The following is a 21,034-nucleotide window of genomic DNA, read 5'->3' as shown; positions in this document are numbered from 1 at the left end:
ACGCGAATAGTTTCAAGAAAAAAATATTTTCAATCAGCTATTTCTAAGACTTAGAACGCAAGGTGGGCGGAGGCATTTACGCTGTTGATGTCTATGGCCTTCAACTTAGCTGTCAAGGCTTTAATAAACAAGGATTCCACATGACTACGACTGCTTTACCAAGAGTAATCGACCATGATGGCGATGGCCGGATTTTACGAAACATTAATAAAACTTTACCTCTCCCAAAGTCCTATATCGTATGTTTGGGGGTAGCAAGAGAACGCAAAATTTCAATATCTTCCAACACTAAAGTACGAAAATCAAGACTGCATCGGCAATGACCCCAATCCACTGCTAAATAGAGACTTAATCACACACCTTTGATGATTGATTTGCAACCTTTTGCTATTAACAACAGATAATTGAGTAGTCAGAATTCACAGCAGTGATCATACAAAGACTCTGATGAACATTTATTTAAAAGTAAAGAAACTGTTTTTTCTTTTGACTCGGAACAAATTAATCTTAAAGACGACTTGCCTTGAGATACCACTAATTCCTCATTCGCTAGTATTTTGACCATAAATTCACCTTCTTAATATCAAATATTTTCATAGTGGAAAGGTCTTAAAGCACAACTTACCGCTGCCTACTTGCTTTTTTCGAGTTTAGACTCAGGAAGTACTGGCGCTTAGTCGGAAAATCTTGGTGGGCTATTTAATAGATTTAGCTCTAAATATGTAACCCTATAACGCACACATCACACATCCCTATTTACTCTACTAGTCGGTCTTGAAGGGGAATGCATGCGGGCGGAGCGGCAGAGACGTCGCCGGGCAACCACATAGTTTTTTCAGAAAGCTGTCAGTCGATATAGCACCAATGAAATATATTTTTACATCGTTATACTTAATTATAAAATACACCTTAAACTGGTATTATTTTAATAATTCGTTATAAGTGGCGTCCCAACTAGTGGCCGCGAACCCAGCTTAAACTGGATTTCGTACCGTAGGTATTAAAATCATAGTTCATTGTGTGTGCTAGAAAGAATGTTCTAGAAGATGCCGCCACGCAAAGTACGTGCAGGTGCTGTGAGTGATAATCAGTCCAGCTCGGAAGATGAAGCCGCAAGACCTTCGTCAGTACTTATGTCTGGGGACCAGTTGACCTCATTCCTTGCCGCCTTCGCGAAAACTCAGGCGGAAGTGAATCGGCAACTCGTCGAATCCCTCATGACATCGTACGCGAGAGGTAGCTCAGGTGCACCCCCTGAAGTTTCCGACGCTGCGATAGCATCCTCACCGACACCCACGTCTTTAACCAGTAAGTCCGGCAACATGGCTAAGTGTACGTCGCGCTTCGATGGTCAGAGCCGTGACCCTGAAGTTATAGAAGCATTCATCGACTCAGTGGAGATTTTTAAAGAGTGTGCGTCGATCAGCGATGATCTTGCATTGCGAGGACTGCCTATGCTGCTGCACGGTGAAGCTGCAGTATGGTGGCGAGGGGTCCGGACCGAAGTGTCTTCATGGCCCGAAGCTGTCAAGAGACTACGATGTATGTATGGTATTCCACGTCCAGCCTATAAGATTTTCCGTAACATATTCGCTGTCGAGCAAAACGAAGAGCTCGCGGATTCGTTTATTATTAAAATAAGGGCTATGATGTCGACATTACCATACGTATTACCCGAACAAGTGAAGTTGGACATGATATACGGCTTATTGGATAGGCGTATTCGAAAACGTTTGTCACGAGATGCGGTGTCCAGTATTGAATCCCTGATAGATAAAGCGCGAGCTATTGAAGAATCGCTCATGGAAAATGCTACTATGAGCATAAAGTCAACGTCGTCGTCGCGTGTGCAATCGACATGCTATCCGGCGGCCGGCTCGCGAAGTTCACGCGTCGTCACATCGGATGGTGCGACTTTAGCGGGAAGCATCGGGCCTGCGTCTCCGGCGCATCCTGGATTACAGCCACAGAGTACCGCGGTAGTTCAGCGGTCATGGGTGCAGTCTCCGCAGCGTTCATCGTCGTCTTTGACTCCAATCAGTGCCGATAAAAATAATTCCGCGGTTAAAGTGAAAAGTGAGATAAATGATAAAAAGTTATTTTGTGTTTATTGTAAGTGTCGTGGGCATACACGTGATACGTGTCCTAAGAACTCTAGAAAGTCAAATGATAGTAATAAGTCTAGCTTGTTTTGCTATGGTTGTGGTGAAAAGGGTTATATTCGAGCAAATTGTCCAAAATGTAAAGAAAGTGTTTCGACATGCGATGTTATTTATCAAAATACGTCACAATCACAACATAATGTATTCCATTCACTTGATACCATTTGTAATGTTCAATGTAATGATACTAATGTTATTGTTGCTCAGGGTAGACCTATTTTAAATATCGAGATTTGTGGGTAACCCGGTACAGCGCTTATTGATACTGCCGCTCGGCGTAGTATCGCGGGTTCAACCTTGTACTCACTTTTGTTACGTTTAGGTATTAAATTTAATTCACAAGAAATGTCAGTGAAGCTTGCTGATGGTAGCATACGTACTGATATTGTTAAGTTAACGTGTGTAAATGTAAATTGTATGTCTAGGTGTATACCTGTAGAATTTGTTGTATTCCCTAACGCGTCAAATAACGAGACACTCTTAGGCATCGATTTTATTACAAAATTTGAGCTGGTCTTGAATTTTTCTACTATGACATGGTGGACAGCTGATCGACCTCGGGTCATTCACCCTCTGCTAACAGAAAGTACACGCGGGATGGTTCAGTGCGCCTCTGTCAACCTATTGAGGCAGGATGAGGGCACTTTGTTGACACAAGAGGAACGCTCCAGCTTAGAAAATCTTCTTGGTGAGTATTCTGATATTTTTGACAAAGTCGGAGAGCCAACGCCCTTTGCTGAACATCATATCGATACGGGTGACCACGCCCCTATTGCTGTACCACCCTACCGAGTCACGCCCGCGAAGAAGGAGATTATTCGCGCAGAACTCGATCAGATGTTAAAAGACGGAATCATCGAAGAGTGCGAGTCTGCCTGGTCTGCACCAACCGTTCTGGTACCAAAGGCTAATGGTGGGTATAGGTTTTGTGTAGACTATCGTCGGCTTAATGCTGTCACAAAGGGTGATGCGTATCCTATGCCACGCATTGACGAGCTGCTGCAGTCAACTAAAAAAGGCTTCGTGATGAGTTCCTGTGACCTTCGAAGTGGTTACTGGCAGTGCAGTATCAAGGATCAGGATAAAACGGCCTTTGTCACACCGTTCGGTATGTATCGTTTCAAGCGTATGCCATTTGGACTAAAGAATGCGCCAGCTACGTTCCAGAGACTTATAGATAGATTTCGATCGGGATCCTCGCTTAAGGACATTACCGTATTAGCCTATTTTGATGATATATTGGTAATCTCAGATTCATACCAACGCCACCTTTCAGATCTCCGTGCAGTATTCGACCGTCTCCGCTTGTTTAAGCTTCGAGCTAATCGAGACAAGTGCGTCTTTGCTAGAGAAAAGGTCAAGTATTTGGGTCACGTGATCTCTCAGGAGGGTATATCTCCGGATGAAGGCAAGGTACGCGCGGTATTAGATATGAAGGAGCCTAAGTGTCTTCAGCACTTACGCACTTTTCTTCAAACGTGTTCCTGGTTTCGCAAATTTATACCGGACTTTGCAAAGGTAGCTGAACCACTCACACGCTTGACTAAGAAATCGTATGTTTGGGAATGGAGTTTGGAGCAAAGTAAGGCGTTTGAATCTCTTAAGAAGTTGTTGACCACGTCTCCTATTTTAGTACAAGCGGATTACACTAAGCCGTTTTTACTGAGGACAGACTCTAGTAACTATGCTTTGGGTGCTGCTCTACTGCAGGGGGAGTCGCCCCATGATGAGCATCCAATAGAGTATGCTAGTCGTTTGCTTACCACAGCCGAGCAAAATTATTCTACTACTGAGAGAGAGGCTCTCGCGGTAGTTTGGGCTGTCGAGCGATTCCGTGGTTACATTGATGGTCATCCAGTCCGTGTGATGACTGACCACCAACCTCTGAAGTGGCTGTTTTCCTTGAAGTCACCAAGCGGTAGGTTGGTTCGCTGGGCAATGAAGCTGCAGGCTTTTGATCTGCGTATCGAGTATACCCCAGGTAAGGCCAATGTATTAGCCGATACTCTTAGTCGACCCGCGACCAGTGATGGGGGAACACCGGCATGCGACATTTGCCCGGTTGTCATAGACGTACCACACTGGGATGCGACTTCGACCCGGGAAGCTCAGTTGGCTGATGCAGAGGTTGCCAAGATTATCCAGGACCTCGAAGGTAAGGATGAACTTGCTGTTAATCGCTGGACTGAGAGAGGTTATCTTTTGAATCAAGCGGTTTTGTATAGGTATGTGCCTGATACTGATTCCGAAGAGCCTCAACTCGTCATACCAGAAAGTCTGCGGAGTAAAGTCATGTTCGGGTGCCATGACTCGCCTACTGCCGGTCATAGTAGTATCGATAGAACATTGCACCGTATCTCGCAAGGCATATGCTGATCAAGGTCGTTCCTCTCCCGAAGAATATTTAGAAGGTGACTTGGTGTTAATGAAGACCCATGTTCTTAGTAACGCTGCGAAGGGTGTTACCTCCAAGTTCAACCCGAAACGGGATGGACCTTACGTCATCTCTAGAAAGGTGAGTCCTACTACTTACCTTTTGGCTCATAGATCCGGTGAGGTTTTTGGTAAGTACCGCGTATCGGATTTAAGGCGTTATCATGCTAGAGAGGGTGAATGTCCTGAGCCGGTCGTACCTAAACGTGGTAGAGGTCGCCCGCGTAAAGTTATTGCTTAGGTGTCAGTCCGCGTTATTTGTGTTGTTTGACCAGGTGATAGGTCCTCACCTGATCAAAAGGGGGAGTGTATAACGCACACATCACACATCCCTATTTACTCTACTAGTCGGTCTTGAAGGGGAATGCATGCGGGCGGAGCGGCAGAGACGTCGCCGGGCAACCACATAGTTTTTCAGAAAGCTGTCAGTCGATATAGCACCAATGAAATATATTTTTACATCGTTATACTTAATTATAAAATACACCTTAAACTGGTATTATTTTAATAATTCGTTATAACCCAAAATTCCTGAATTACAATCTGGTGAATCAGTGCTTGGTCCAAAAACAAAAATAAATGTCCCTTTATCAAAGTACAACAAACACGCATCACCTTTTTTTTCCTACCTAAGCTGATAGCCTTGAGAGGCTATTTCAGCGTAACTTTAGATAGTAGGTGAGCTCACGGGGCTCAAACCGGAGTGATGCTAACCGACCCTAGAAAGAGCAGTGCTTCGCAGAATCTACCACCGGATCGGAAACGTGACCCACTGAGAAGATCCGGCGAGAAACTCAGTGGGCTGTGTCTGTGGGTTAACGCATCACCTATTCGATGACACAAATTATACTATTATGAAACAAATTATACACAAACCAAATACCTGGTACTTTGACGTTCTTGATTGAACAGTGGACACGTTCTTTAACTGTATCAGATATATGCTCAGGTAATATTCACATTCGTCGCATAAATCGTGCACGATATTGCGCACCAGCAGAATGGTTATGCGCCATCGTTTCGTGGATGGAATTTCCTATTTCTTGTCTTTCGTATGTGGTTTAGCGTGTTTTTTTTTTTTTCGTTGTTTCTTGAGACATTGTTCGGTGTATCTGGGTCTTCATGATAAGTTTAAAAAATTTAAACCGATGCGCAATAATTTGATTTGGATACTTGCTCGATTAAATTTTTTGATGACCTCAAGGCCAATGTTGAGTTAAGTGGTTACTGGAATCCGTAGAACCTACGATGTGAATTCACTTATCCTTGACGCTTAAAGTGGAAAACTTATAATATTATATATTTGTAAAAAGGTTATTCCATGGAACCAACTGAAATGAATAACAGGATTTTTTTTTTTTTTTTTTTTTTTTTTTTTTTTTTTTTTTTTTTTTTTTTTTTTTTTTTTTTTTTTTTTTTTATTGCTTAGCTGTGTGGACGAGCTCACAGCCCACCTGATGTTAAGTGGTTACTGGAGCCCATAGACATCTACAACGTAAATGCGCCACACACCTTGAGATATAGTTCTAAGGTCTCAGTATAGTCACAACGGCTGCCCCACCCTTCAAACCGAAACGCATTACTGCTTCACGGCAGAAATAGGCGGGGCGGTGGTACCTACCCGTGCGGACTCACAAGAGGTCCTACCACCAGTATCTATCGATTTAAATTTTAATAATTAATATTAAATTAATAATTAAAAAGCTTATAATATAAGTTTCAATAGTGCAATAGCAGATTTTTGCATCGGGAAATTGGCCTAAACAAAACCTTTATTTGAACAAAAATTGCACTATTCAATCATTATATTAAATAACAACATAAAGTCATGTACATACACATAAAGCACCGCGAATAACAAAAATAAATGTTAAAGAATGCTTTAAAATCAAACTTCAATACAACAGAACAAATCACGAAGCGTCATTATTATACAATAAAATTAAAAGCCCAAATCCGCGGCCAAGCACAGCTTTCCCATCGAATTTAAAATAAATATTTTTCGAAGGATAATCCCCTGAGGTTTCGCATTAACGCACGGTACATTACCCCACGGCGGGCCCGCCCTGCCGTGACGTCACACTGCAATGAGCGCATTGTAAAAGTACACAATGGTCGTCTTAATGGATTACAAGCAGCGGTTAGGTGTTCCCAATGGTTCAATGCCAGGTGTTAGTCTGAAACGTTACCTTAAAAATATTTTGACGTATAATAAATTTTCTTTCTATTGTTTGTTCGCATTCTTTTCAGTTCTTAGAGACTGCAACTAAACTGGAAACTTGAGAGAGAGGATTTTGCGGGTTTTATTTTCTAGCGTATGTTAGTTTTGAACAGCTGTAGATATTTTCGTCAAAATCTTGTATTTCTTTAAATGTGTGAGGCAAAAAAAAATAACAGAAAATTCATAAATTGAAACAGCACTTTTAAAGCAAAATAGATTATCGTAGTTATTTATCATCTGGTTTTCTTTGTTATTGATGGATTTTGGTAGTCAAGCCAAATGATGATATTAGCAGAGGAAATGACATTTACTAACCAAAATATATCTTCGTTTTGTTTAACCGCCGCGAACTAATCCTAAGATTAAGTTCTAGTTTAAGGTTTCGATACGAAAATAATTCTTCGGTCTCTTGTCACAAGGTACATGATAGCATAAATTTTATGGCATCTCTGAAGTCAAGTAGCTGCTTAGAACCCGGAGATCTTCTGACGCTGGACAAAAGTTATCCAGGATATTTGTTCTAAAATATATAATATTTTCGTAATTCCAATATAGATAATTTCACCGTCAGATTAATAAAAGAACAACGAAAACATTCTTTGTGAGACGCGCATTGAAAATTTTAATTAACATCAGTGAGGCCTCAATTTTCACTTTAGCTGAATTAATACTAATTATCTTATCCAAACACGAGGTTAAAAGCTGACATCAAAGGGAGATTCTCTTTCTTCCAACTTTCGAATAACTTTGAAAGTAAATTAATTCGCCTGGAAAAGTGGGTAATTAAATATTGAATTTTTTTTGTACACCCCCTCCTCTTCGGGAGGGAGGCAGAATCGTTTCATCCTATTTATATTATTTTTCTTCTGAGAAATGAAAAGTCAATTTTGTTGGTTTCGTTTTCCGGGCTTTTAACAAAAAGGGGAAATTACATTATCCATTAAAGACAGTTTCGAATTATGCAAATACTGAATGCTTTTTTTTTTAATAAAGATCTGGTTTTTTTAATAACTTATCGTAAGATGATTTCGGAAATTATATTTTAAAAGTGAAATTTAATGATAATTTAAATACTAAGCAAACAATAGTGCCAACAAAAAATGGTGTATTGTAAGGTGGTTGCTACTACCACTTTTCCGGTCACCGTCCTCGTTGAACCCGTCGCTTGTGACAAAGGACTGGCCTAGTAAATTAACCCATAGACATAGCCCACTGAGTTTCTCGCCGGATCTTGTCAGTGGGTCGCGTTTCCGATCCGGTGGTAGATTCTGCAAAGCACTGCTCTTGCTAGGGCCATTGTTAGCAACACTTCAGGTTTGAGCCCCGTGAGCTCACCTACACGTTATCGTGAAGCTGAAATTGCCTCTGAACGCTATCAGCACAGGTAGGGAAAAAACTAAATAAGGCTTATTGAATGGTAGGTTTCATACTTAGAGTTGGTAAAGACTATACAACAGTTATGTAGGATCTATATTAGAATATGGCTCCGTCGCCTGCAATCCCCAATATAATACTTAAATTGAGCGACTAGAAAAAGTAAAAAAAAAGTTTTTTAAACATCTTCTATACCACTATCGTCGCTCCAACTCCCAGAACCGACAGCAATTATCTCTCTGGTCGATCGTAGACTACTGAGGGATCAAATGTTTTTATATAAGATAATATATAATAAGATTGATTCGAGATGTCTTCTTTCCAAGATTTCATTTAAATGTAGTCGTATTTCCGCGCGTTCTAAACAGACCTTCCAACTGTCCACGACTCGAACGAAATATGCTTCAACTCTTTTGTCCGTAGATCTTGTAGGTTTTATGATACTAAGTTCTCCAATGCTGACATCTTTTATTTATCATTTTATCTACATTTTATCGATAAATATAAAAATGAATTGCTGTTCGTTAGTCTCGCTAAAACTCGAGAACGGCTGGACCGATTTGGCTAATTTTGGTCTTAAATTATTTGTGGAAGTCCAGAGAAGGTTTAAAAGGTAGATAAATATCAAAATTCCTTTTGTTTGTTTTAAGTTTATTTTATACAAAAGCTTAGGTCTTTTATTTATCGATCTAGGCACTACGAAGTCTGCCGAGTCAGCTAGTAGCATATAAAAATGCAATTTTGAAATATTGTAAAGTGTATTTTCAAGGTGAATTAAGTCCGATGTGTATTATTAAGTTTTAAAGTATATATACACATGTATAAACATAAAATAGAGGTGGACGTACTTAAGTTTGTATTGTGTAACTTTTTTTGTAAACTTAAATTTATAAATTTCCCTTTTTTTTCCTTTGCTCACTTTGTACTTACGTGGAATTTTAATGGTGAAAACTTGTTCGGTTTTTGTTTTACCTATTTTTTTAATTATGTTTGTTTTGTACTGTTAGTATACCAAATAAATAAATTAAAAAAAAACTCAACCCATAAAATAAATATATCCTTGAATCACCAAAGTAGAATACTTGAAATCGCCTCAAATCCCATTCTATTTTAGCAAGAGAATATACATTATGAAATTTCTCTTCCAATTACTTAACATTGTCATACAAAATTCATAGACGCCTTTTCAAGTACAAAGTCCAAAGCACGAAACTTATAGAGCAGTCTACATTATAACGAACAGAAGGTGATTAAAGTTTCAAAGAAAAAGTACCACTTTTTAATACCTTAGTTGTTACGTGAACTTAATGAGAATGTACTTCGTTCGCTTCCACGAAAAAGTTTTCGCTATCTTTCCTTTGTGAAGCTTTTTTTTGGTCGACAAACGAAATTAATAGTGGAACTTTTTAGTGCAACACAGATTTTATGCTGATAAAAATTAAAAATTTAAAATGGTAATAGTACGTAATGGAGCCTAATGCCAATTGACTAATATAAACAACGTTAAAGTCAAGAATGAATTGTCACAAAGTGAAAGTTAAAAGCTTGAGTCCTTTTTTTTATTGCTTACTCACAGCCCACCTGGTGTTAAGTGGTTACTGGAGCCCATAGACATCCACAATGCAAATGTGCCACCCACCTTGAGATATAAAGTTCTAAGGCCTCAAGTATAGTTACAACGGCTGCCCCACCCTTCAAACCGAAACGCATTACTGCTTCACGGCAGAAATAGGTATTGTGGTGGTACCCACCGACGCGGACTCACAAGAGGTCCTACCACCAGTAAAAAACCACCAGTCTGATCTAGAGACGCCTGATCAAAATATTTGGTGAACACACGGGCAATAAACACCACGGAAGGCGCTGTGCGACATAACAAAGGTATATTTTAAAGTTATAATCTACGAATAAATATTATTATTATTATTAAATATTATTATTTATTCGTAGGTTATAATAATAATAATAATAAACCTTCACACTACACCTACCAAGCTTCATCTCTGCACTCCCCTAAGGTAGACTGTTAGAGAATGCCTAGGGCATTAAGTCCGCCTTTATACTTTCTAGTATAAGAAGATATAAATTAATAAATAAATAATGCCTATTTAAAAAAATATTGTCATATTTCTAAAAATAAAAAAATTTCTCTTGTTCAATAATAAAATTAGATAAATTTTTTATTGCTTAGTTGGGTGGACGACCTCATAGCCCACCTGGAGTTAAATGGTTACCGGATACCATAGACATTTTTACTGGTGGTAGGACCTCTTGTGAGTCTGCACCCTGCTTATTTCTGCCGTGAAGCAGTAATGCGTTTCGGTTTAAAGGGTGGGACAGCCGTTGTAACAATACTTGAGACCTTAGAACTTATATCTCAAGCTGAGTGGCGCATTTACGTTGTAGATTTCTATGGGCTCATGCTATGCGCTAAATGCATGGGCTAAAAAAAAAACGTGTACAATGCGGCCACCCACCTTGAGATATGAGTTGTAAAGTCTCAGAAACAGGCAGGGTGGTGGTACCTACGCGTGCGGACTCACAATACGTCCTACCACCATTTAATTTTATTGCATTACGACGATTTTTTAATATATTCTGGTGTAATGAAGTTTGAACTCGGATCAACGGCTCAATCCACAACGCCATCCACGCAGCCGAGGACAGATAGGGTTGACTCAGGATAGTCCAGGAGAAAGTTATGCAGCGAGGCCACGACCTTCGCGAGGGGGTTTGCAAATTTTAGAATCCTGTTGTTTTTTTTTTAATACGGCTTTTCTTAGCTTCAGACGTATGTATGTTTGTAACGAAATCTTTGAACACGATTTTGACCCCCTTCAAAACATCTGATTAACTCGAAATTTGATATACTTATTAAGGACCGATGATAAATAATTTAATATTTAAACAAATTGAAAAAATTGAAATTCAACTTCAAATTTATTAAAATTTATTTTCTGTTTTTAATGGGATTTTCTATAAAAGCGTATTTTGTTATTTTTTTTAAATTATTATTTATTCTACCAAAACCTGCAAACAAAATAACTTTGGTGTGAAAAGAGCATTGACCTCTCGATTAAAAAAAATATCTCTGTTTATTAATATTTGTGCCGCGGCAGTCATGGAAGCGACGGGCCGTCAGGTTTTCAGCGGGCTGCGTTTTAAAACCCTGAATGGAACTGACAGCCGGCCACAGTTTCCACTTTCGTGATTTTTTTCATTAAAACCAAAAGGAATTTTTAGTTTTTCGACGTGGCTCGAAGCGGATGACTCCAAGTTACAAAGGATGTTGAATTTCCGAATGACGCCGCGTAGCTGTGAATTATATTTTTTTTATTTTGTTTTTCCGTTTTTTTTTTGTTCCTGATGATAAAAAGTATTGTCAAATACGTATGTATTATTTCAAATGATATATTAATATCAGTAAAACTCCAGTAAGTCAAAGCAAAGGAAAAGCGATTCAGTAATTTACATAAATTCATTATTAATACAAAGCTTTAATGCACTTTCTGAAGTCGTCGTGGCCTAAAGGATAAGACGTTCGTTGCATTCGTGTGTAGCGATGCACCGGTGTTCGAATCCCGCAGGCGGGTACCAATGTTTCTAATGAAATACGTACTTGCCGAATGTTCACGATTGACTTCCACGGTGAAGGAATAATATCGTGTAATAAAAATCAAACCCGAAAACATTATAATTTGCGTAATTACTGGTGGTAGGACCTTCGTACCTAGTTCGCACGGGTAGGTACCACCACCCCGCCTATTTCTGCCGTGAGGCAGTAATGCGTTTCGGTTTGAAGAGTGGGGCAGCCGTTGTAACTATACTGAGACCTTGGAACTTATATCTCAAAGTGGGTGGCGCATTTACGTTGTAGATGTCTATGGGCTCCGACAACTACTTAACACCAGGTGGGCTGTGAGCTCGTCCACCCATCTAAGAGCTCTGCTAATTTCAAAACACGTATCGCTTACATTACTATCTCGGCCGAGAAAAAATTTACTGTTTCGCCCGTTTACTCGGTACGTGTGATCAAACCATAAGTACTACACCACCGAATCAGTCTCTAATACAACAAAATATCAATCAAAATTTGAGGGAATTCCAAAACTCCGCTCCACAACCGGATTCTCCGCTTACAATGGATTCGTAATCGAATTATCATATAACTCTCGAACTTCAAGGGATCTCCTTAATTAGCACATCGAAACAAAAGGGTAGTTCAAGTATACACAAACATCTGAATCTAGGTTTGAATGGGTTAGATCTCAATTACTCCATCAAACGGTCCTATTTAATATCCAATGATACCAGCTCGCTTAAGTACATTCCGCGAAAAGTACTATTCTAAATTTTTCGTGGAACACTTACGTAATAGCCTTAGTGGTCCCAAAAGATGCATCTGCTTGCTTAACTGTCGACATGACGTAGTGATAATAATAGCAAATAAAACTAATATATTTATATGTTAAGTAGTACTTAGTATTAATTAAGTCTAAAGGACTTAATTAATTAAGTCTAAAGGACTTAATTAATGGATCCATCAAAGTTGATGGATTTACTAATAGTACTAATAATAATTTTCAAGAATTGCTTGGCCTACTATTCATGCCCATTACTAATCATCATTCCTGCTTCTACTGATGATAAGACGTCTTGTGAGTCCACACGGGTGGGTATCACCGCCCTGCCTATTTCTGCCGTGAAGCAGTAATGCATTTCGGTTTGAAGGGTGGGGCAGCCTGCAGTTGTACTGTTAAAACTAAGATCTTCATTTCTCAACGTGGGTGGCGTCATTTACGTTGTAGTTGTCTATATGCTCTGGTTACTCTGGTACTTAGCACCAGGTGGACCGTGCGCTCGTCTACCTATCTTAGCAATAAAATAGGTAAAAAAAGACCAGCACTTGATACCATACCATTTTACTGCCGTAAGAAACCGTATTTTTCAAGATTGATAATACAAAATTTTCAAATTAGATTCATGGTGGCATAGTAACACATAAGTTTATAGAAAACTTATTCCTTCGCTGTTCTTATAGGACATAATTATAAGAGCGAATACCCATAAACAAACATCTTAGCAATAATGTCATATGACTTTTCCGCTCTTCAAACGAAAAAGGAGAAGTGTTGCTTCAGAAAAAACGGGACAGTTGTGTATCAACCCGTCAAATCCAGCCCAATTCAACTGAATTATCCTTAAAATTAGGGATTTTGAATAAGAATAGCAACACAGAACACACTGTTTAACCAATAATTACATTACAGGAATGAACTAAGCCGATTACTCGGCAGTGAGTATGATTTGTATGAACAATGAGCCCTAGTTTCGGCTACATCACTTTCTGATAGCATTAACCAACCTCATTACTACCTAATATATCTAATGGATAACAGGTAATATCGTGTGAACAATTTCGGTAACAGTTTATTTACGAGGAATGAATTATTATTTAGCCTAGCGGTGGTGAGGTATTCAGACTCAGAATATGTAGTATTTTTTTTTAATTTTGGCTACATCAGAAGATAAGCTCGCACTTCAACTCTTATGGAAATGCTGTGCGCTATGGTCGTAGTATAAGTCAGTAAGCAGTTACCAATTTTTTGAAGGAAATGCGTACGTAGCAAGCGTTCACGTATGATTCCGCGGTGAAGGTTGTATGTAGCATTGCGTAATAAAAATCAAATCAAACAAATTGATATATTTGTGTATTTACTCCTAATGTGTTCTAAGCCCGCAAGATTAAGTACCGCTACCGCAAGAGTAAGTCTTCGCTTTTCAAGGTTTTGAAATGAGTGGCATAATCAAAACGGAGCCGTTGCCTCAAAAAAATGTAATCTATAATATGAACCTGTTTAATCTGTGAACTTTTCTTAAAATTCCAATGACTTAACATTAAGTGTATTACCTATGCTCCATTTATTCTTTGACATTTTTCTCTACGAACTAAGTAAAATATTAGTGAAAACAAGTCCGGATTTTTATACACCGCATTATGAGATAATAGTACAGATAATAGAGATAGGAGTACAATGTACAAAAAATATCTTATGTTACAGACATTCAAACCCGTATTGGAAGGTAAATATACGCAAACAATATTTAAAAAAAAAAGAGCCACCTCGTCCAATAACAAACGAATTGCTTATAAATATTAAAATATTGAAATCCGCCCATTATGCAGTCCGGGCAACAACAAAATATCCAAACGGCGCTTACCATGATAAAGTGCTTAAATCCGGCTAATGCGTACTATCTCTATTATATCTATACTCTATACTAATATTATAAAGAGGAAAGATTTGTTTGTTTGTTTGTATTGAATAGGCTTCGAAACTACTGAACCGATTTGAAAAACTCTTTCACTGTTTGGAAGCTACTCTATTCCCGAGTGACATAGGCTATTATCTTTTTTGAGAAAAATTAGGGATCTTTACTAAAACTCCAATAATGTAACCCAAGGTGTAAAAAAATTGACCTAAAATATTCTCTACATCGCGTGCCCTGCGAAAACTATTGATGATAGAATAAAAAAATGTACTACGACTTTGTAGAACACATTATTAATTACAAAAAGTGTCGTGACAGGATATGTCTTTAACTATTGTAGTTATGCCGCAATAAGTGTTCTTTTATTTAAAAAAATAAAGCAACGTCAAATATCGTTGAAATTTTTGTTAAAGACCCGAGCGGAGCCGGAGCGGGCCACTATATATTATATATCTATTAAATAGTTGAATGTTGCCAAAATATTTGAATTATAAGTATAATATGTCTGTATTAATCAGATGTTAAATGCGTAGCGGATGAGTTTTTGGCGGGAACGCGAGGAGTGAAGTTGTGTGATTTGTTTTATTTTGTCTATTTAGTGTTTCTCCACGTTTGAATGCGTAATAAATGTGGTTTATTAACTGTTTATTATCTGTGAAAGTGCACAAATGTGGGAAAATCAAACAAAGCCGCTGAACGTAACTTCTCGGGATCCTCCAAAAAGTCCACTGAAAAAGTCTCAGTAAATGACCACCATTTTACTGAGATTATATTTCATACCATATCATCTTATCTCAATTCATTTCACCTAATTTCAGGCCATGTTTCATATTAATCAACTTCATTTCACTTCATATTTATTATCATTTTTCATAAAAATTATGAATATATGTATATTAAATTGAGACTTGACCTAAAGGTCTTAGTTACCAGGTCATAAAATCCCGTAAAAAAAAATGTGTAGCGGCTAGCGGTCATGGAACACAAGGTATTTGACAGATGCCTAAATCTCGCTACAACATTTTCAATATAGGTTTGCTATTAAACAAGTTCCGGACTAAAGCATTCGGACTGTCGGTCTTTCAAGCAATTTCATTCGCTCGGCGGAAGATCTTACCTTTGCCGTGTCCCCAAAAATGCATAGATATTTGTTAGTACTAAAAGTTCTCATTATTTTGACAAACGCAAATAAAATTTAAATATAAATTCAAACTCTTACACGCAACCAGATATTCAACATCGTCTCCATACGCATACTTGAGATTTGAATAATATTAGTGGTAATATTATATATAATACTTGTAATATTATTAATATCATATAACTGCAATTACTAGTGGAACAAATTGATATTGACGCGCACGTGCATCACTACGGACGACGTAGCGCTTAGTCCACTGCTGAAAATAATATTCACATTCATTATTCATAACATAAAAAGTATCTAAGTCATGTTTCTAAAATAAGCCAAGTGGTAGGACCTCTTGTGAGTCCGCACGGGTAGGTACCACCACCCCGCCTATTTCTGCCGTGAAGCCGTAATGCGTTTCGGTTTGAAGGGTGGGGCAGCCGTTGTAGCTATACTGAGAGCTTAGAACTTATATCTCAAAGTGGGTGGCGTATTTACATTGTAGATGTCTATGGATTCCAGTAACTACTTATCACCAGGTGGGCTGTGAGCTCGTATACCAATCTAAGGAATAAAAAAAAAGATGTGTGGTGTCGTGGGAAACAGGATAGAAACGAAATTCCTTATTATAAAAATGTTAATTTTAAGTTCTATTCGAGGTATAAAGAAAATAAAACTGGAGGTTTCGCAACAACCCACGTTAATTCGGTAACGTGCAAACTTATTGTGGTACACTTCATTCACGGTTGTTTGCATAAGAGTTAGTGTATTACACAAACGAACGCTCTGAGATCGTGGTCAATGAATGATAAAAAAATATGTTATTTTTTGTACGTTATTACAAAGTTAAGTCGTACACTGTGTGCATTACTAGTAAAAATCTTACGTTACGGACGTTTTTTCCTCGTTTTTTTCGACGTTTTTAGGGTACCCCTCCGCATCGACCCATAAGATACTTCGTTCCAAAAAAAAACAATAATAATACATACTTCGGCAATTTTTTTATTATTGGTTCGAATTACCCGAAACTGTTTTAATTCAAACGATCTACTTGCAAATACAACACACACTTTAATCTGTGCGTTGAAAAGCATTTAAATTGAACGCCCATTGAATTTCGTTAATTAGGTACATTATCGAATCGCCCTGAAAAAGAGCAAAATCCAATAAAATCCGGCCGCTATTAATAATGCAATACGATTCCCGGTTTAAATGCGTAACAGGTACTCCGTTGGAACTAATTTAGAATTAATCTGCTTGATTTATTGTTTTAAATGCTACGTTGAATTACGTCACAGCTGCTCTGTGGATTTGTTCGAACAAATCGTAGTTGTGAACGATACAAATGATTGTAATAGTTAAATAAATAAACGCTTCGTTCGAAAGGGCTGTTGTCGTATTTAATTAATTAATTCGACTCCGTCTGAAATTTATTTATTAAAGTATTCTCAAAATCTTTTAATTTTAACAACAACAAGTTTTAAATGGCTTTAGTGAGTCAATGCACTATTGTAGGTACTTGTGTTGGATACTGCGACTTCTTCTTCTTCTTCGTCGCTTTCTTCATTGCTGAAGGTCGTGTCCCTGAAACTTGACCGGTGCCTGTCTCGTGAGCTGTTTCCATCTCGTCCGGTCCTCAGCTGCTCGAATGGCGATTGCGACTATAGTATATATAATACGAGTATACTATTATATATCAAGGGTGAAAAACTATTTGGTATAAGTGACATTTTGCTTAGTACCCGACATTTATGTTTGCAATTAAAACTGCATTTTATTTAGTACTAGCTGACCCGGCAGACTTCGTAGTGCCTCAATCGAGAAATAAAATACCTAAACTTTTATATAAAATAATCTTAAAACAAACAAAAGCAATCCGTCCGACGGGAGACACATCAAAGGGGAAACAAAATTGTTATTTTTATTTAATTCCGAGCATTTTCGTATTCTCTTCTAAGCCTCATAAACCTTCTAAACCTCCTCTGAACTTCCACAAATAATTCAAGACCAAAATTAGCCAAATCGTTTTAGCCAGCCGTTCTCGTGCTTTAGCGAGACTAACGAACAGCAATTTATTTTTTTAATTAAATTTACTCCATTGAAATAGCTGAAAAAGTTGTTTATTATGTTTTTTTTTTCAAATTTTAAACATTATATGGCTTAACGGTCTATTTTATTAGCCCACAGACGTCCACTGCTGGACATAGGTCTCTCCCAAGCCTCGCGCAAAGATCGATCCTGCGCTGCCTACATCCAGCGAATCCCCGCGAACCGCAATAAGTCATCGGTTCATCTTGTAGGAGGCTTACCCACGTCAGGTAGGCTTGCAAAAATTTCCCTTAAACGACATAACCTTTCACGATATTATGTACTATTCGTAATTAAACGTGTCGAACTTTCGCATTAGAAGAATATCATCGTCTAATAAAATCACACGTGATTTTGTTTTAATATATTTTCTTAATCACTAACGGTATTTTTTTACCTACCTATGCTGATAGCCTTGAGAGGCTATATCAGCTTCTCCTTGACGTGTAGGTGATTAGCTCACGTTCAAAATCAAAATTTCACTATACGTTTTACAACTTGAATTGTATTTTGATAAATTTTGTGGAATCAAAATTCGAGAGTATTTTATTTTAGAGGTTTGAGTTATGAACGTGGAATCCCAAACGCTGTTTCGATCCAGGAGGGCCTTACCATGTGCGAAGAAGAGTTGCGACAGCTGGTGCCGGAGAATGGATTATCCAGGGGGAGAATGTGTAACAAAGTGGAAATGCTCCTGTAATTGGATGCAGATTGACAAATAATAACATTTCTCTATCTTTAATTAGAACAATACTGTAGGTTATTACTTAAAATGTTTTTCTTTTTAATGTGTATTTTTTTTCCTACCTATGCTGATAGCCTTGAGAGACTATATCAGCGTTGCCCTAGGGTGTAGGTGAGCTCTCGGGGCTCAAACCGGGTGTGTTGCTAGCACTGGCCCTAGCAAGAGCAGCGCTTCGCAGAATCTACCACCGGATCGGAGATGCGACCCACTAAAAAGATCCGGCGAGAAACTCAGTGGGCTGTGTCTATGGGTTAATGCGCTCGGGTGCGACGGGTTCGACGAGGACGGTGAGTGGTGCTTGTGGTACCTAAAAGCGCTGTTAATGGATCGGGAGGATAATCATCCGTAATGACGTGTTTTGGGCACTAATAGTACTTGTTGTATATCCCCACAGGCTACGAATGGGTAATGCGTTTCATTTTAAGAGATAGAACAGTCATTATTGTAATAAAAACAGCTGAATCTTCAACCTCACGACTCCCAAAATTTCCGAGCTAAAGTAATCAGTTAGCATGCAACGGGCCTGTAGTTCTTTTACCCATATACAGCAGTAAAAGATCAAGAAAACAAAATGTAGAAACAAAATCTTCAGAACAAATATTCGACAAGAATAAAATTGACAAAACAAGCAAACTCTTATAGCGTTTAAGTTTAAAACTCAAACTGCATCCAAAGCCAAGGGACCGACTTCACATAGCTTCGGTGTTCGCCTGAAATTTGTCTCAATAACACCGTTAATAACTTGTCCGGTGTCAGTTTTGGGCCAACGAAGACCTCACCAAAGTCTAATACTTCACAGTGACGGATTCAGGTATTTGTCATTAATTTGTCTCTAAGCTTGCGTTATAATTCGTGTTATGTATATTTGGTAGCCTGCCGACCGAGAGGGCTGGTGGTCGTGGCGCCGACGACCGCCGGTCCGGCGTCCCGAGGGGGAGGGTGATGGTAGAGATGTGCTCCGCACTAAACGCTTCACTTTCCCCCCTTTGCTTCTTCATGAGTTCTGTCTCATGCGAGGTTTGGACGTTGGTTGTTGAGCGACAGGAGGTTTTAGTCGGTTCGACTCCGACATGCTCCGCCCGCCGTCCCCAGTGGAGGGCGGAAGTCCTGCGATTTCCTCCTGACCAAAAAAAAAAAAAAAGCTTGCGTTACGTTGTTTTTATTTATTTTAATTCTCAGTTAATCGGTATCCACTTTACCCAGTAATCTTCTATACATACATACATACTATGTATAGAATCGTCGATTTGTTCCTCGACGTGGTAAAGGCGGATATGGAGGACAATATCCTCACCCAGAAGGATGCTGAAGATCGGGAAAAGTGGAAGAGTTTAAATTGGAAAGCGGATCTTGACACTAGACTGGGAAAATTCTAGGAAGAAGAAGAAGAATATAATAGAGTCGTCGATGTATATTCCGAAACGGCTAGACCGATTTCGATAGAGTTTTCAGGAAATAATCTGATTGGCTTAAAAGGTGATTCTAAGAAATGTACGGCGATCGTGTTCAAGTGAAATCAAAGATCGTTCATCAAAGCGAACCCGGCTTAACCTGTTAATATTACAACTAGAATACAATAATTTAAGAGCTTCGAACTTAAAACTACACATATTCGCAGCATCGTTCATAATGCGTAGCATCAGACAATACAAATCACATCGCAACGCCCATATGACCTAGGCAGTTAGCTGTGTTAGCAGTCCAAACCTCTGTTGTTAATGCAACCGTAAAGCAATTCCATTCCAATTTAAGGATTGAAAAAGACTGCGCTGCTATATCTACATATTATTAACAACATCCGATTCCGTGAGCCGTGGGCGCAGTAAAAATATCACAACTTTTTTTTATTTTTTTTTATTGCTTAGATTGTTAGACGAGCTCACAGCTCACCTGGTGTTAAGTGGTTACTGGAGCCCATAGACATCTACAACGTAAATGCGCCACCCACCTTGAGATATAACTTCTAAGGTCTCAAGTATAGTTACGCTATGTATTAATTGATTTCTATTGTGAAGGAACAATTAACTGAATGCGGCCCTGTAGGTTAGCTTAAACTTGTACCATGTATAAGTTCGCTGGTCGATGTATGAAACTTAAATGTCGGTTCGTAAACTGCGAACTAAATGGAACTGACATTAGCCGGCACGAGGTACTGTGCACTTCATTGTTTTACGGGTAAACACAAATTATTCAGGTCACCGAATTCAAATTGTAAATCGACTATTCATACTTACAGAGTACTGCTGTCTTTGTTTTTGATATTATTATATATGTGCATTGTTAATACAGAAAAAAATTAAGACCTGACTTTGTCTAATGTTGTAATCAAATCTATGACCCTAGATCTAGCAACTAAAAGTGCTAACCCCAGTCACGCTAACTACCGAGTCAATCAGCTATGATTGAAATATTCAAGTGATTAATTTTACAGTAAATTAAAATTTGTGAAGACCTCTTTAACCGGTTTGTTCTGCTGTGATCTTAAGACATTACCTCTCACCACCCATCCTGGTGGTAGGACGCCTTGTGAGTCCGCAAGGGTAGGGTACCACCACCCTGCCTATTTCTGCCGTGAAGCAGTTATGCGTTTCGGTTTGAAGGGTTTTATT

General features: G+C 38.6%; 1 protein-coding gene across 1 annotated transcript; it reads left to right on the top strand.

The window, feature by feature from the left end:
- The first annotated feature begins 909 nt into the window (after positions 1–909).
- LOC114245295 (uncharacterized) lies at positions 910–2,374 on the top strand. The gene is made up of 2 exons (XM_089732537.1): positions 910–2,076; positions 2,370–2,374. The coding sequence occupies exons 1-2, from the start codon at positions 1,047–1,049 to the stop codon at positions 2,372–2,374; spliced, it is 1,035 nt and encodes a 344-aa protein (XP_089588663.1). The 5' UTR covers positions 910–1,046.
- The last annotated feature ends 18,660 nt before the right edge of the window (positions 2,375–21,034 follow it).

Source organism: Bombyx mandarina, chromosome 13 (genome assembly GCF_030267445.1).
Source record: "Bombyx mandarina strain Sakado chromosome 13, ASM3026744v2".
In the NCBI taxonomy this organism is placed as follows: Eukaryota; Metazoa; Arthropoda; class Insecta; order Lepidoptera; family Bombycidae; genus Bombyx; species Bombyx mandarina.
This window is presented reverse-complemented; position numbering and strand designations above follow the sequence as displayed.